General features: G+C 37.0%; 1 protein-coding gene across 1 annotated transcript in view; it reads right to left on the minus strand.

Moving 5' to 3' along the window:
* Positions 1 to 489: 489 nt before the first annotated feature.
* LOC103271523 (potassium voltage-gated channel subfamily B member 2-like) overlaps positions 490 to 17,371 on the minus strand; it is a 70,128-nt gene continuing 53,246 nt past the window's right edge. The window contains exon 3 of the mRNA XM_021717718.1: positions 490 to 566. Coding sequence (XP_021573393.1) covers positions 525 to 566 — 42 coding nt within the window. The 3' untranslated portion in view covers positions 490 to 524. The remainder of the gene's footprint in view (positions 567 to 17,371) is intronic.

Genomic DNA, 17,371 nt, shown 5'->3' on the forward strand with positions numbered 1-17,371 from the left:
CTTTTCTGGTCATTTTGCCTGATACCAGATTCTGCGGTACATTCCAAATCTGATTATGTCTGTGTCTACTCTGGCTTATGTTCAAGCACAAATAAAAGGGCAGTAGAAAACACTAATAACATTTACTGTGGAATAAACTCTTGTCTCTATGGAAAAAGAATACAATTACAAACCCCATTGTAGAGATCTATTATGCAACCATTTTTTTATTCACAAAGAATACAGATGTTTTTCTTCTTAGATGACAAATGCAACTCATTTAATAAAGAAATTAAAAAAAAATAAGTGTCAACTGAAATTTTACGAATCAAACCTTTAAAATTGTTCCAGGAGAGTTTACTTTTCAACAATTACTCTTTTGTAAATTACTATTGAAAGCAAATAATTATCACTCAATGCTATATGATCATATGTGCTATGCACTTGTGAGTGTGTATTGTGTACACGTATACAGGTCATAGTTGGCCTAAGAAACAAGGACCAAGATTCTAGCTTTGACTCTTTTATTAACTACTATATGATGTTCAACAAATTCTCTTCAGTGGTCTGGGTCTCAGTTTCCTCACCTGTAAAATAAAAGGCATATTTAGACCATAACCTCTCATATTTCTTATTCTATACTCCATGAAACAATTCTACCACTCACCACACTATCATTCTTGCTTAAAACTGAAACTCCATCATAGAAAATTACTTGTTATACATAATTGTACTAAATAATGGAGTTGTCAGGTAAAATTGCTTGTTTGTACATCCTAACTCCTCCTTGCAACTGTCCTTTTATGATCTTTAAATGGTTGATATTTATGTGATCACTGTAAACTGAGCTCTTGGTTTTAAGCTTATTAGTTTGCACAATGGTGACATACCCCAGGCTCCTGGACTTATGTCTCATCCTTTCCTTTTTGAAACACTTTTGTCTCTCATCTTGGAGAAACGACACTCTAATTTCTACTCATTATCAGTCCTCTCCCCTACTCAATCTCTTACTGTTGGTGGTTCCTGGAGGCTGGCTCCCTTCCCTTCCTTCTACACACTAGCTGCCAAATGGACACCAACAGGCATCTTCAACTTACAACTTCTAATTTCCCATCTCCAGTTCCATGACTCTCACCCAAGGCATCAGCACCTCTCATGCACCTATTTAAATAGCCTCCCAGCTTCCTCTCTGCCTCCCCTCTTGCCACTTTAGACTTTTTTCCCACATAGCACCTAAAGTAAATTTAAAATATAAAGTAGATCACATTGTACCTCTGCTCTACTGCCAGCCTACAACAGTCAGAACCAATCCCAGTCTACTCTCCCTGGGCAACACTGCTCTGTGTTCCTGGCCTCTGCTCACCTCTCTGCCCATTCTCACCTTCCCATCCCAGCCACTCCATGCTACTGGGAATGCTGCTTGCCAATTCTGCTACAAATTTGCACAAGGCAGCCTCCTTCTCCAAGGGGTTTTCTTCAACCTCACAAGGTGGAATAGCCACCCAGTAGTATCTATCATCACTCTACTTAAAATTCCTAAAGAGCTAATCAACGTTTGAAAAATTTTCAGATCACTATCTCTTGCCCCCATAAGAACAGAAGCTCCTTTAGGCAGGATCTTGTCTGCTTGTTCATACCAAAACGCTGGCTCTTTGACCAATGCCTGGCATGTAACAAATGCTCAATAAATGTTTGTTTAATAATGATGAGTGAGCCAGGCTCGGTGGCTCAGCCTGTCATCCTGCGCCTTTGGGAGGCTGAGGTGAGTGGATGGCCTGAGCCCGCGGGTTCGAGACCCACCTGGGCAGCGAGACCTCATCTCTACAATAAAATAAAAAAATCAGCCGGACGTGGTAGCGCATGCCTGTAATTCCGGCAACTCGGAAGGCTGAGGCGGAAGGATCGCCGGAGCCCAGCAGGTCAAGGCTGCGGTGGCCGGGAGCGGCCACTACACTCCAGTCTGGGCGACAGAGTGAGACTCCAACTCAAAAAAAAAAGATGAGTGGATGAATAAACAAATGAGTTCCTGCATTTTAATTTACTGATCCAGTCTAAATAAACCATTTTTACAATTTTAAATTTGTAAATACATGTGATGTTCAAAATGTGTTAGAAAGACACACTGAATTTTCTTTGTGGTATTTTATGTGCTTATTCACACTTGTTTCATTCCTGATGAAGTGCATATATGGGCCTCTATTTTATAATAAATAAACTTTTTTCTAAGATCAGTTATTCAATGTGAAAATAATAACATCTTCAGAAACTAGAGAATGTGAATTTTCCATAGCTATTTTTGAGGATTTTTAAAAACCTGATCATTTTCTAAATAGATCATAAAGTATATATCACAAAATAATATTTCCTTGCTCATTATATTACTGTTAGACACAGAGACACTTACGTGTCTTATCCTCATTATTCTTCATACATTTCAATAATTTTGCATTTGCCAGGACATGCCAGCCTGGAAATGCAACAGTGAAGAATGAGTCACTGTGACAGTAACACAATTAAATCCTCTAGCGCAGTCTCCAATACATAAATTGCTAAATTCCCAGCTCTCCATGTCTCTCCCTTAAATCACTGAATTTGAAACAAAGGGTCCTTGGAGTGCCTTGCAATCATTTTCCAAAAGGATGTTCCTTTCTACTTTAGGAAGCCCACCTTCTTTCCTTCTACTCTTCATGTATCTCTCCACTAGCCCTCATCCCTGTTTCCTAAACTCCATCGTTTTCCCTACATCAATGGTCTCTGCTCCTCTGGTTGCCTTTGACATGTGTCACTCTCTTTAGCATTACCACTGCCCCTGTTGGCCCAAACATTTTGTTGAAACTAACTCCTAAAGAAACCCAGCTATCGCCAGCCTGTGATGGAGGTAGATACCCAGTTTTTCACCATCCCCCTGTGCATCAACACACAGTCCCATCCATTGTTCTGTAGCTGATTTTGTCCTGGTCTCTTCTCTAGCCAAATTTGCACTCATGGCCACAGGACCCTGACTTCAATCCCCAACACTGATCCCTCAGATCTGTTCTCCCAAACATTGAATATCAGCTTTTCTCTAACATCTAACCCATAGGTAGACACTCAATTACTAGCAATGATGTCTTGGAATCCAGAACCCAGTTCTCATCTCAGACACAGTCTTCCACCTTGACTTCTGCTCCCCCACAGGGAGGGCTACTTCATCCCCCAATGTCCACAAGTTATAGCAGTTGGTGTAACTGCTGTAGGTGGTGGACATTTATTTTTTTGGATCTTCTCTCTTTGGGGGACCAGACCTGATGGATTATTCCTTGGTTTGTCAGACTTTCATGCAAACTACATGCTGGCCCTACTGACCAACACATGGCCTCCTAAGGGAACAAAACATAGGTACTTTGTTGCTGAGGACCTCTGAATGCCTCCAGGCTGAAAAAATAATGTCCCATTTGTTTCTGATTATACAATAATGATTAAAAAGTAGTATGATAAATATTAATGACAATAAACTCAACCATCCAGAGGCAAACATGAACAATTTTATGTACTTTCCTATCTTTTAAAATATTATAAATTTTATGCAATAGTACAATATTTCAATGATAATTCTGTATTGTCTTTTACTTGGATTATGAGCATGTTCATATATAATTACATATTTATCACAAGTGTGGAGAATTCCACAGATTTGTCACTATATAGGCATTCCTTTATATTTGTTTCTAGTTTTTTCTATTACAATAATTTTGTGAGAGTAGTGTTTATACTTAATACTGTGAATTTCATATTATTCCTCAAGACTAATTCCTAGAAATAAAATTACTAGTTTAAAGAATATAAAAGTACTGTCAAATTGGTTTCCAGAAAAAAATAACAATTTAACTTATTTCAGGGGGCCTGCCTTACTGTGTACTTGTATGCTCAGAAGCATTGAGTTCTTTCTTTTTCAAGTCTTTGCCACTGTAAAATTTGAAAAGTAAGTGGTTTCAATTTACATTTCTTTGGTTAATTTGTACGTTTTCTTTCTCCCTTTGGCTTTTTCCCCTCCAATTGCTGAGGTAGTGTTCCTCATATTTTGAAAATATTAAGCATATGATATTTTTATAGTTTCCAATGAAAAGTTAGTCAAAGTAAGATTTTTATATTCTATAAGCAGACATCGCATTTAATTGCCATCTTGTCTATATTTATTATCACCTGTCATCACTGGCATCTTTATTGAGTCACATATCTAATATCAAAGTTGATATTAGAAAAGAATTCAGTTGGAATACTTCTTTTCAATGAAATTGGTCTGAAACCAAATTATTTTGTGCCTAACATCAAGACTTGCCCACAATCTTCTTGAAGCAGTTTTTAAGGCATTAAAAACACTCTACTTAAACAAAGCCCTCCAATTGTATATCTACAACATCTAACTGTTGACAGACTTTCCCTTCCTTAGTAATGACTTAAAGGCTGTTGTAACAAGACTATATAATTCTCTTGAAATCCTTTTCTTTTTCTCCTAAGAACATCCTTTAAGGACATGCCGTGGTTTTCCCCATAGTTAAAAGTCTTCGTTTCTCAGACTGGTAGTAATAACACACATGAGCCCAAACAACAAAATCAAAAGCTGCCAACACCACAAACGCCTAATGATGTCTAGTGTGGAGCCCCCAGTGTAGCCGAGACATAAACAGCTGCTGAGGAGCAAGCAGGCCTTGGTGGCACCATTGTTAATGCCATATCCCAGCTGTGCTGTGTCAGGCTTAGTAATGAGCACAGCAGCGGTGCGATGGGGCGTTGCATTTCTTCCTGACATATCCCCCAAATGACTTTTTACAGCCTACTTCTATTAATTAACTTCATCTCCTAGCCTGGTGCTGCAAATACTTTCTTATTGCATATTTGTGTGGCACACACCATGGCGAAACACACTTAAGTTGACTGGCTGTCTCAAAAGTGACAGCACAACAGGAAGAAAATAAAATATTCTAACCAGACTGCTGATGAAGTTATAAGAACAAGAGAAAACCAACTTGGCATCAAGATGCAGTCATGGAAAGCTTGTCAAGAATGTTAAAATCATTTTCTCCTCCTTCACAAAACATAGGGGAAGGTATGATTGATGGATAGTTCATTAAATAATGAAAGATATTATCTTTTAAAAGTCATAGGCTTCTACTCAGCATTCTAATCCAAGATGAAGATGACCTTTGAGTCTAAGTGAAAAGGTGTAAAATTTAAAACCACAAAAATACTTTGGTAACAGATATAAAATTAATTGCTAAAAATGTCAATTTAAACAGGTATTAAGAGATTAATTTATGCATATAATCAAAAGCATTTTTTGAGCAATTAGTATGTTCATGGTTTTTTGCTGGGTGATTTTGGGGAAAAGTATACAGCTCTCACTAATTATTTAAGTATCTGCTATGTGTCAGATGCATATTAATTCTAATTTTCACAAGAACTCTGAAAAGTTGACATTATATGTTCATTCGACAAATGAGGAGACTGAGGTTTGAATTTAACTAATTTGCTCAGAATCACACAGTGGCTCTTAAATATCACATCCTAAACTTGAACTCAAGGTTTTTGTTTTTCTGACTACCAACTCTTTCTGCTATGTCACATTGCTTCTCAAAAAAGGCACAAAAACCAAATAGGACATTATGTCCAGTGGAGGATTCACACATAAACATTTGGAATAGGTGATAGAGCGTTTATTGTATGTAGGTAGTGTTCTAAGTAGGTACTGCATCTTGACTCATTTAACTCACATTAAAGACTCTATGAAGTAGAGTTGATTGTTATGAGCATTTTACAGATGAGAAAACTGACATACAAACAGGGTAAGTATACAAGTCAATACACAAGTCATATAGCTTGGACATTAATCTCCTAGGGTTGCCATAACAAAGTACCCCAAATGAGGTGATTTAAAGCAACAGTATTTATGGTCTCAATCTGGAGACAAGCAGTCCAAACTCAAGATGTCTACATGGCCAAAATTTCCCTGAAAGCTCTAAGGGAAAATCTCTTCCATGAATTTCTTCTACATTCTGATGTTGTCACAATCCTTGGCATTCCTTGGCTTGTAGACACATTACTTTAATCCTTACCTCCACTGTCACGTGGCATTCTCCCTGTATCTGTCTACATTGTCTCCCTTTGGGCATATTTGTTTCTGCATCTCCTTTTCTTATACAGCAACCGGCTAGATTGGAGTAAGGGCCCACCCTACTCCTGCATGACTTCATCTTAACTAATCATATTTGCAATGACCCTATTTCCAAATAGCCTTACATTTTGAGGTTTCAAAAGGACATGAATTTGGGGAAGACACTAATTAACCCAGGAGAGCTATTAAGTTATAAAATTAGGATTTCCTTTGGAGCACTCTGGTTCAGAGTCTATGCTCTTGACTACTGTGCTCTGTGTCTCTCTCAACTCCAAGAAATGAATACCTGCAAAAGAGTGACCTGTTCCTGTAATGGTGGTACAAGCACAGTGTTATCAGAGGGCAAAACAGGTAACATTTGTGTGAAACCTTGAAAGATGAATAGCCCATCTATTTTTAGTAGGAAGATATGGGGAGAAGGGATAATATTCAAGGAGTAGAGAATAGCTAAGTATACAGTCATGCAAGGCCATGTTGTGTTTGGCAAACAGTATGGCCAGAACACACTGGAATATGACAGGTGGTACAGGGGTGGAGGAGAGTTGGGAAGGGAATGGTGGGTGTTATGGTTAAAAAGAAGATTAGGACCAAATAATGAAGGACCTTGTGTGCCAGACTCAGGTATTTGGACTTTTTATAAACCACTTGGAGCCATTTATGAAAAGTGACACAATCCCACATGTGCTTTAGTATAATAAGTTTGGCAGTAGCAGAGGAGATACAGTGAGGACACAGATACCAGTTATAAGGCTACACAAGAGATGTTCAAAGGCTATATTTGAGAGGTAGTACTCAAGATGATAATTTGACTGGCTGTAGGGAGAAAGGAATGAATGGAGTGCTCATTAGGTTTAAAGGATATATAGCTTCATGGTCCACGACTAACATGCTAATATACTGGGGGGGTGTGTGTGTGTGAGTGTGTGTGTATGTGTGTGTGTGTGTGTGTGTGTGTGTGTGTGTGTGTGTGTGTGTGCGCGCGCGCGTGCGTGTTTGGAGTGCTTAACCTCAGAGAAAACTAAGTTGACTAATCCATCTGTGGCAGATTAAAGATGGTCATGAATTCTCTGACACATCTTCCATCTAGAAAGACAACGTCAATGTCTTCTTTTCTTGGTTCCAGGTGTGCTCCATGGTGTTCTAAGACTACTGGAGCTTTGCCACTAGAATCTTTATAGCTCCTACACAAGACTGTTAGGAGGTTTACTCTGGGAACCCAGAGCTGATATATAAAAAGTCCTACTCAAGTCAACTATCCTACTGAAGGGATCACCTGGAAAGACTTAGAGACTACATGGAAAGGGAGAGGATCCCACATAAGCCAACTTCCAGCTACTCCCATGAGGGTGTCAGGTTCACAAACAAAGACTAGCCAGTTGTCAGCTGAATTCTACCAGTTGACTTCAGTTGAAGGTCAACTGAAGAACTGCAAACTATTCTCTGGTATATTCCTGATCCAAAAAATGATGAGTCATAGTAAAATGGCTGAAGACATTTCATTTTGGGACAGTTTGCAAAAGATAACTGGAGCTACCCATAGAATTTCTCTCAAACAGAAATTTTGTAAAGCTAAATGGACAGAGATTGATAAGTGGGATAGAAATTAAAATAATTCAAAACGCACAGTCCTCTTTTGATTAAAATTCAGTAGGGTAGCAAAAGTTTTAGTCATGATTCAATAGTGAGTATCTGTGGCAAAATTCTACTTATTGTACAATGCAACCCCAAGTAGGGGAGAAATGAAGACAAACTGGAGGCCACCTCCTCAAATTTAACCTCATACAATCATGACAGACCACACGATGACTGATTCTGAACTAAATGCTCAGGTTTAATCTCTATTAGTAGTCTTACAAATGGCTGAGTCTGCCTAATATTAGTTATTAGTACCAAGAGCTGCACTAAATAAAACACTTTGCATTTCAAGAATGATAGAAAAGCTTCCCCAGAACTTCTCCCAACCCACAGTGAACAGAAATATAAACTGTCTAGAAAAGCATAAACCTTTCACTACTTAATTGCTAACCAACTTGAGTTGCAATTCTGAGGACCTAAGCAAGTTAAAATATATCTGTAAATTTGTGCACATCTGTGGAGTTTTAACTTCATGACTTCTTGTCCTTATTAGTTGCCTACCAAAATCATTTATGCTTGTTGAACTATTTCTCTGATGATGTTCTCTAAAGATTGTTTTTGTGTTACAGTGTCTTGCACTGAACTGGCATTTCAAGCCACTCAGGTCAAGAAACCATATCAGCATCTATTTCAAGAGATTAGATTTACCTTGCCAGGATGATAGGTATATTTCTGGTAACACAGCAACAACTCATCTTGCCTGAATATTTGCCACTTAAACACTTCACAGTGGAAATTCAGTCACCAATCTAGTTATAATAAATCATACCACTATCCAGCAGTCAATGCAAGATTTAAACTTCAACTCTACACAGAAGGGTTTACAGTTTAATTTGTCAAATGCATATCACCATTAAAAAGAAATCAATAAGCTGGGCTCGGTGGCTCAGTCTGTAATCCTGCGTTTTGGGAGGCTGAGGTGAGTGAATTGCCTGAGCCTGCGGGTTCGAGACCCGCCCGGGCAACTTGGTGAGACCTCATCTCTACAATAAATAAAAAATTAGCCAGGTGTGGTAGTGCGCGCCTTTAGTTCCAGCTACTTGGAAGGCTGAGGCAAAAGGATCGCTGGAGCCCAGCAGGTGGAGGCTGCGGTGGCCGGGAGTGTGCTGCTGCACTCCAGTCTGGGCGACAGAGTGAGACTCCAACTCAAAAAAAGAAAGAAAAGAAATCAATAAAGTTCATAACCAGAGCTTCCAATATTACTGCTTGGGGAAAGGTCTGTGCCTCCAATTTTGCTTCTTTTTCTAAACTCATATGGCTCACAATTCTACTCTTTCCCTAAGTGACAAGAGGGAAAAATGCGAATAGATAAATGTCTTATGGCAGCATTTCCTGTACTCGCCACTGGAATGTACAATAATAACTTAATTACTAACGTTTTATCTTTGAAAACATTTTGTGAAGGAAAAAATACTGATTAAGGGCAACCACTTGCTAGCAAATAGAAGGTCAGTGTAGTTGACACAAGTGGTGAAATTCAAGTACATCAATTCCTACTGATAGTAAAAATTATGATTAATTAAGACAACATTAAATGAAATGCTCTTAATTTGTCAAATAAAATATATAAAAAATAATTAACAAATTTGCTAATAACCTTTCTTTATAAGTAATAATATAATTTTAAGACCAAAATACAGGACTCACTGTGACTAGAGCATATCATTTTGGTTTCTTTTTTAGCATTTGTGGGTTGGAACCTCCTAGCTGACAAAATTAGAGACGAATTCTAGAACCCTGGATCCAAGAAAACTTATTCTCATATAGAATCAGAATAAGCAGTCTCAACTATATCATTAAGGCTAAACGTTACTTCTTCTAATAATGATTAGATGAGGAAAATATTCTACCTCTCTGTTATGTTTTACTTTCAAGAAGCTGGAACAGATTTGAAGCAAGGCATCAAAACCAATTTCTATACTGCATGGCTAAAGATATTTCCATTGAGTAGTCCATATTTTTGTTTTAAAAAAAATGTTCATGAAACTTTCCTATGGCTCCCTGATAACATGCTAATGCATGAGTTGACAACAGCAAAAAACAAGAATTGTAACTAGATTCTAGATGTCTGTATTCCCTTATACAGTGGTTTGATATTGTCACTTTTAAAAAAGAAAAGATGGCAGCTTCAGGCAATTGAAAATGGAAACCACTTGGTTGTTTCCCAGTGTTCCTGCAATGTTGGGTCCAACAACAGAGGCAATAACATCAGCAGAAAATCCTTAAGAGGTAAACCACAGGCTGATTCAGGCATTACATTTTGACATCATGTACACGATATGTAGAAAATTCAAAAAAGTCGGCACAGTTCATGCCAGTAGTGACAGCAGATGACTTTTTTAGCCCATCACAGAAAAATAAGATATAACACTTTGTGTGGTTTTAATATATTTGTATCTTGAACCACTTTCTTACCTTTATAGATTACATAGATCACAAGGCAAAATACCAGTGAAAATCCCCTTTGAAATTGGAAGTTATAAATGGAATGGGATTTCTCAAAAATCCTGAAGCTATTAGTGAGGATTTTGAGGCAGCCTTATATAACCATGACAAGCATGTCTTCCGTGCTCCATATTCCAAGTACTTCAAAGCATTTTATGCATAATATCTCATTTAAACTTCATAGCATCTCAATAAAACACTAAAATCATCACATTTACCATATGTGGAAACAAAGGCCAGACAGGTTAAATAACTTCTTACAGTTGTAGAAAATTAGGCAGACAGCAATTCAATGACTTCTTGTACAAGGTCATAAAAGAAGCACACAGTACAGCCAGGGTTTAAATCTTGCATTCTACTACCAGATGTTGCTCTTTGCCACTATGACATATTACATAGGCTTCCCAAGTTAGAGCACCTTACTACAAAGGAAATTTGAGGTCAAATTCTAGGTAGATCATTTTTACCTACTTTGTGACATTTAAGAAAAACATATTCACTTTCCCTTCAGTGTTTCCACGGAGTATAATACAATTGGGTATAATAATGCCTTCTTCACAGGGTTGCTGTTAGGGTTACATAAACATGCATGTAAAGCACCTAGGACATAGCTTAGCACATGGTAGATGCCGAATAATTACCTTGATTTTTCCTTGGCCACTTTGTATTTATTCTTAATTAATTTCTTCAGTATATATGGAACATCTACTTTGCACACACACTGTGCTAGCCATTAGAGATTCAATGGTGAACAAAGTGAACATATTGTCTGTTAAGACTAGGAGTCAACAAACTTTTTCTGGAAAGTCTAGGTAACAAATACTTTTGGAGGACATGCAGTCTCTGTCTCAGCTAATCAACTCTGCCATTGTAGTGTGAAAGGAGACATAGAAATAAGCACAGGTGTGTTCCACTAACTTATTTTCAGAAATAGGAGGCAGTCAGATTGGGTCCATGGGTTAACTAACTCCTACTCAAGACCACTGAACAAACAACTACAATATAATGTAGAATGGGCCAGGTACATGAATACAGGATGATATGAGAATACATGGCAAGGGACACTTTAGTAATATATGAGGTATGAATTAAAGTATGAGTATAAACTAGCAAGAAGGACATCAGGAAGAAGAACCCAAAAGGCCCAGAGGCAAGAGACATGATCTACTTGAGGGTGAGCATATGTGAGAGTTCAAGGGCTAGAACAGAGTGGGAAACTCTAGGGGGCAGGAAGAAACCGCTGGGTGGTGGAGGCAGCACAGGAAGGTCTTTGTTAATGAGATGATGTTGATGGCACCCCAACTAGTGACAGGATCACACTGCATTACTATTCTGTAAAATAGGAGCACCCTCTGGGGGGCTTCCAAATTAAAGGACAATTCTCTTATACTGAATGGTCTCAGGTTACTGAGCTTTTTGTTTTTGTAGCAACTTTTCATAATTTTTCTGTCTTCTCTGTTATGCAGGTATTTGTCAACCATCACTTCTGAACTTAGTGAATACACGGAGGGAACTTTATTCAAATCTTCTAGTTTGGTTCTTTGAATCTGCTATAATACCCAATACTATTTCCTCAAATGCTTCAAAGTTGTTTATTTTGTTGAAACGAAAGAGTAAATACATTGGCCAAGGAAACTCTTTCATAAGTAATATGCCAGTCAGGGGTGAGGGGCGTCTGTATCCTTTTACTACCCATGTTTCCCAAGTTGGAGTTGTGGAGTCAATGATTCTCAGATAAAGAAAAAGTACTGCTGTGTTAAGAACACAGAGCTGGCTGACATTTGTGCAGCTTTTCCACTGACACATTCATCTAGAAAGTTTGGTCATTACCAAAAAAAAAAAAGAAAAACAAAAAGCAAAAATAAAAAGCCAAGGCTACAGCTACCAAAACAAAATATTCTGCTTCTTTATTTCTGTAACCATCAAAATGTATCTGAAATGTTAACTACTGCCCCCCCTCCAGCCACATCTCCAAGACTACTTATCATAAGCTAAAGCGGTTTAAAAATTCTTCTTCCAGATTATATTTGGTTTGGAAAATATATTCTCAGTGATCTGGACCAGAAGTGGGGTGAACATGCATTTGAATGATGTTGAGTAGCAGGAACTGGGGAGAGAGGAAATTAGTTTGCTTCTTGTGGTAGAGTTAAATTTTTAACTTTTTGAAAATTCAAAACACCTTAAATTCTTAATAACAAGGGAACTGTTTATCTTATTTCTACTTTCAAATACTTTGAAGGCCATCATAAATCTCAATGGAGCTGAGTCATATGCAATTTCAAGAGGAGGTGTATAACTAGATTATAATTTTCTCAATTAGACTCTAAATTCCTTGAGATTGAGGCTAGTTTGACTCATCTTTCTATCCTTTACAGTGTCTAGTACAATATCTTTCTCAATTAATTACTGTTGTATAGAGGTAAGTGAAACAACTTCCACTCAAATTTCGCAAAAAGTTTTTATTAACTGACATCCTACACAGTTTTCTTTTCCCTTCAATATGAAAAGAAAAAAAAAAGAGTTCAAATTTGCTTCTGATAAGCCCCATGAACAGAGAACAAAGCCATTTGGCAGACTCTGGCTCATTCAATATTTATGAAATTAGCCATAACCCAGTAGATTCAATAATTTCAGATGCCATAACAATGGCTTTAACAATTGATCATCACAAAATCAGTTTAGCTATGGCAGCAGATTATGGCTTCAGATCAGGAAGGAGTTATTGGAAATTCACCCAGCCCCTGAAGTGGCCCCTAATCCCTGGGGTCCCACATCTCGCACAGTCTCCCGAAGAATCACAAAATGGGAAAGGGTCAGTCAGGATCTCACATCACTTTGACGCTGTTTTCTGAGAGTTGCCTGGATATTAAAGCAGGAAGAGAGAGAGAGAGAGAGAGAGAGAGAGAGAGAGAGAAAAGTAGATATACTAATTTGCTCAATACCCACTTCAGTGGTGACACATTTTTTAAAAGCCTGTTTTTTTTCTCCCACTGAATTAAATTTTAACATCTTTCCTTTTAGTTACTAAAGTCCCCAGAGTCCGTTTCTTTTGCCTTTTCTACAGCTGAAGAGAGGATCCAATAAATTTTAAAGTAATGTGTTACAGCTCCCAAAACAAACACTGGTGCACCTTGAAAACTCAAATAATTTAATAAAACTTATTCTGTAGGTCCTATTTCTTTTACAGGTTTTTGCACTTTAAAGTACTTCTCTTCACACAAACATTTAGGGCTCAGAACATCTTCCTAAATGTAAACATTACATAAACTTTAAAAGATGTCAACAGACAACCATGAATACTAAGTATAGTAGTTGCTATTTTCTAATTTAACTTAACAGCCACCAACTATCAAGTATGCCAAATACTCAATGTAATCAAAGCAAACTTCCTTTTATATGTTGTCTTCTCTTCTGACATCTTTACAAAAGAGGCCTAAAATAAAAGTCTACAAATTTCAAAGTAGTTCAAAATCATAAAGTCTTTTATTTATTTTTATTTCCTCAGAATCTCTTATAAACGCTGATACTAGACAAACCTGAATTTTCCTTCAGGGGACCGAGACAAAAGTAATCTGTATGAAAATTTTAGGCTTTGCTAAGGTATGTTAGGTTTGGTTAGACTAGATTATGCTGTTATAACAACAACAACAAAAAAATCCCAAATTTCAGAAGTGTAACACACTGAAGTCTCTAATTCTCACTGCATAGGTCTAACATGAACTGTCAAGGTATCCACTAAACAGTGTCACTGAGAAACCCTGGTTGATGGAAGACCCATCTCAACACATACTTCAATATTCATGAAGACAAGAAAGCGGAAATGTAAAAATTGCATACTGCCTTTTAAAGTGTATACCCAGAACTGGCACCTACTATAATACTCACATTTCACTGGTCAATGCAAATCACATGACCATGCCTCATGTGGAAAAAATAAGAGTGAAAAGCCCTAATGACAACACAATTTTAGGTACATTTTGCATCCAGAAATGAGTCGCCCACCCCCCACACACATACACACACATTTAAGATGATAATTCTTTTTCCCTTAAATCATCTTTCTATTTTTTTAAACCAAGGTCTTAATTACTTTCAGTTAACACCTACAACATGCAGATATATACTGATGTATTATTTGAAATATTAGGTTAAAAAAGAAAAGTCATTCTCAAATTTAGCATCAATGCATGCACTCACTCAACTATATTTAGCTCTAATTTCTCTCTTTTAGAGTGAAGAGGAAAAAATCCAAAGTCATTCTCAATCCAAGTATGGATTTCACAATTTCCTTATCATGAAACAAAGAGAGAAGATTACTTTTGGAGAAAATGTATAAATCAGAAGGTTTCTATGTGTCAGAGCATGAAGCAGATGAATAATCCATTGAATCTTTCAATTTGGCTCAGAGGAACCTAAATATATCTAGTACTTGAGCAGATGGACATAGCATAATTCAATAATAATGTGAATCTCCCAAGCCAAAATGTAAATTTCTTATGCTTTAAGTTGGATGTATACTTTATGTAGCTAAATATTCATTTCAAGAGATTATCTAGTTTTTAGTTATATAAACTTATGTAAGATTATGCTCAGTGATACTGTTCTTATGATCCAAAAGGCTAACATTATAAATGAAAAGCTTTGCATAAAGTAACTGAAATAATTGAAATTTGCCTAATATCTATTGAGTGTCTACTAAGACCTATGCTACCTACAAAGAATCCAAAGTTGAATGAGAGGTAGTCTGGTCTGATTATGTTAGCTATTATGTATAATCATCTTATCTTCCTTGAATTCTCTCCTTAAAATCTTGAGAATTCAAGTCGATGTGAAGAAGAATATTTGGGGAAGATAAGGTATGGGATTAAGAAAAAGAAATAGCACTCCTGACTTTTTTCTTTATTAACAACTAAACACATAATGAAATTTATGGTTTTGCCATTAGGATTACTAGAATAGATAATTTCCAGTCCCATAGTAGATAGCATATTTAATTTTACATTATTTCTGAAAGAAGTCTACCTTGTTTTATGCATGCATCAACTTCCAGCTCAGTCTCAGACTATCAAAGTATATTAGGTTGATTAACATATTTATTAAAAAAAAAATCCTTTAGCTCCCAAGCTATTAACATCCAATGGATGCCCTAAAAGGAGCAGATCAGTGTCTGGCCATAGAAATCTGTGCTTCCGCACTTTGGGAGGCTGAGGTGAGTGGATTGCCTGAGCCCACGGGTTTGAGACCCACATGAGCAACTTGGCGAGACCTCATCTCTACAATAAATCAAAAAATTAGCTGGGTGTGGTGGGGCGTTCCTGTAGTTCCAGCTACTTGGAAGACTGAGGCAGAAGGATCTCTGAAGCCCAGCAGGTCGAGGCTGTGGTGGCTGGGAGCGGCCACTGCACTCCAGTCTGGGCGACAAAGTGAGACTCCAACTCAAAAAAAAAAGAAATCTGTGCTTATTTGAGTCATCAGATTTGAAGTCACGTAGAGTCTTAAGGGACCTATTAAACATCTGAATGCCTAAGGAACTAGAACAACTGAGTATAAAGTGTCTTAGTATTGGGAAACTACACTTAGGAAGTATACAGTTACAAGAGATTTTCAAAGAAGTTAACTAAAAAGAGTTGACAATAAAAGGTGTTTCTAGGCAAATAGGGGGTAAAGGATGCTTAAAAGTTGAGTGAAACATTTTCATTTTTATCTCTCCCAAGATGTGATGCATACTTATAAAAGACTTTCTTCTTCCTTTCCTTTATTAGTCTTTTGTCAAATATCGTAAGTTTAGATCAGAACCAAAGGTTTTAGCCACCAGAATCAAAAGGAGGAACAGTGACTATGGTAACACTAGGCTCAGCTGTGATTTTTAACTTTTGTTTTTGTTTTAATTGGCATATGTAAACAGCTACAAATACACACCCTGATAAATAGAATGAAGACTGAGGGTTCATTCTCAGGGTTTTTTTTTTTTGGTCTTGACACTCACAAAAACTGAAAGTGTGCTGTTTCTAGGACTTGGTGGAATGCATGTATCTTGTGTTCATAACATATGGTTCACTTTCATTAAGCATTTTAAAAAATGAAATGCTAGTGTTATCCCTTGCAAACTACAAGTAAAATGCTATAAGACATCACAGGAATGAGTTGACCCAAATCAACATAAGGTGTCACCTTATTCTGGTCCTTGCTACACTAATGTGCAAGCTCATTATGCTCTGATAGAAATTTATTTCTGAAAGGATTCATATTTCACGGGCCATGTGGTGTGTATGTCATATGATATGCTGGTTACCATGGTGAAAAATGAGCTTTTCTTTTAAAAGAAGTAACTTTGCCCTTTTGCTCAATGGTATTAGCTCTCTCCTGAATCCAATGTTCTTTCAGGGAAGAGCTTTAAAAAATAAAAGCAGCAGGGAAATAAGGAGAATTATCTCAGGTAGACACCTTCACTCTTGTCTTGCTTTCGGATTTAGGGAAATTTTAACCAATTACAAAGCAGGTGGATGACACACATATACATCTTAATTGTACCATATGGTAAAATTACTTCCTTTTAGTATTGTGATTAAATTGCCTATGTTTCAATTGCTATGCAATTTTGACTTTGGTGTTTATGGCTCCACATGGAGTTTATTTAGCCCAGGGATTCTCAGTTCTATCACTTCCAACATTCCCTGTGAAAAACATCATTTTGTGCGGTCTCTTTTACTATACTGAGATGAAATTCATGAATAACCTATAAAAACAATTTTAAAAATCATTATAAGAGCCTAACTGTAATACAAAAGTGGTAAAAGGAAAATAATTTATAGTAATGTAATCTGTATTTCCATAATGTGAATGATTAAGCTACGCAACCAGAATAATATAGTCACATGCCTGCCCTTAGGGATATAATCACAACGAGAGCAGTATCTGTAGATGTATGTTATTAGTGACTCAGATGCCATGAGCAGTGTTGCAACTAATATGTGATTTTCAGAAATGTTGAACATCTCTGAAAATTTCAGAGCAAAAGAAGATATGATCATCCTTATATTTATGCTTTTGTCCTGTTCCTGAAAAAAAAAAACCAAAAACCAGTGTCTATTAGAAATGGGTTTAAAACCATGTCAAAAGAACTAGGTTCTGGGTTCAGATAATTAGATAGGCTTTTCAAGT

The sequence above is a fragment of the Carlito syrichta genome, unplaced genomic scaffold, assembly GCF_000164805.1.
Source record: "Carlito syrichta isolate Samal-C Ts95f unplaced genomic scaffold, Tarsius_syrichta-2.0.1 Scaffold109686, whole genome shotgun sequence".
NCBI classification, from domain to species: Eukaryota; Metazoa; Chordata; class Mammalia; order Primates; family Tarsiidae; genus Carlito; species Carlito syrichta.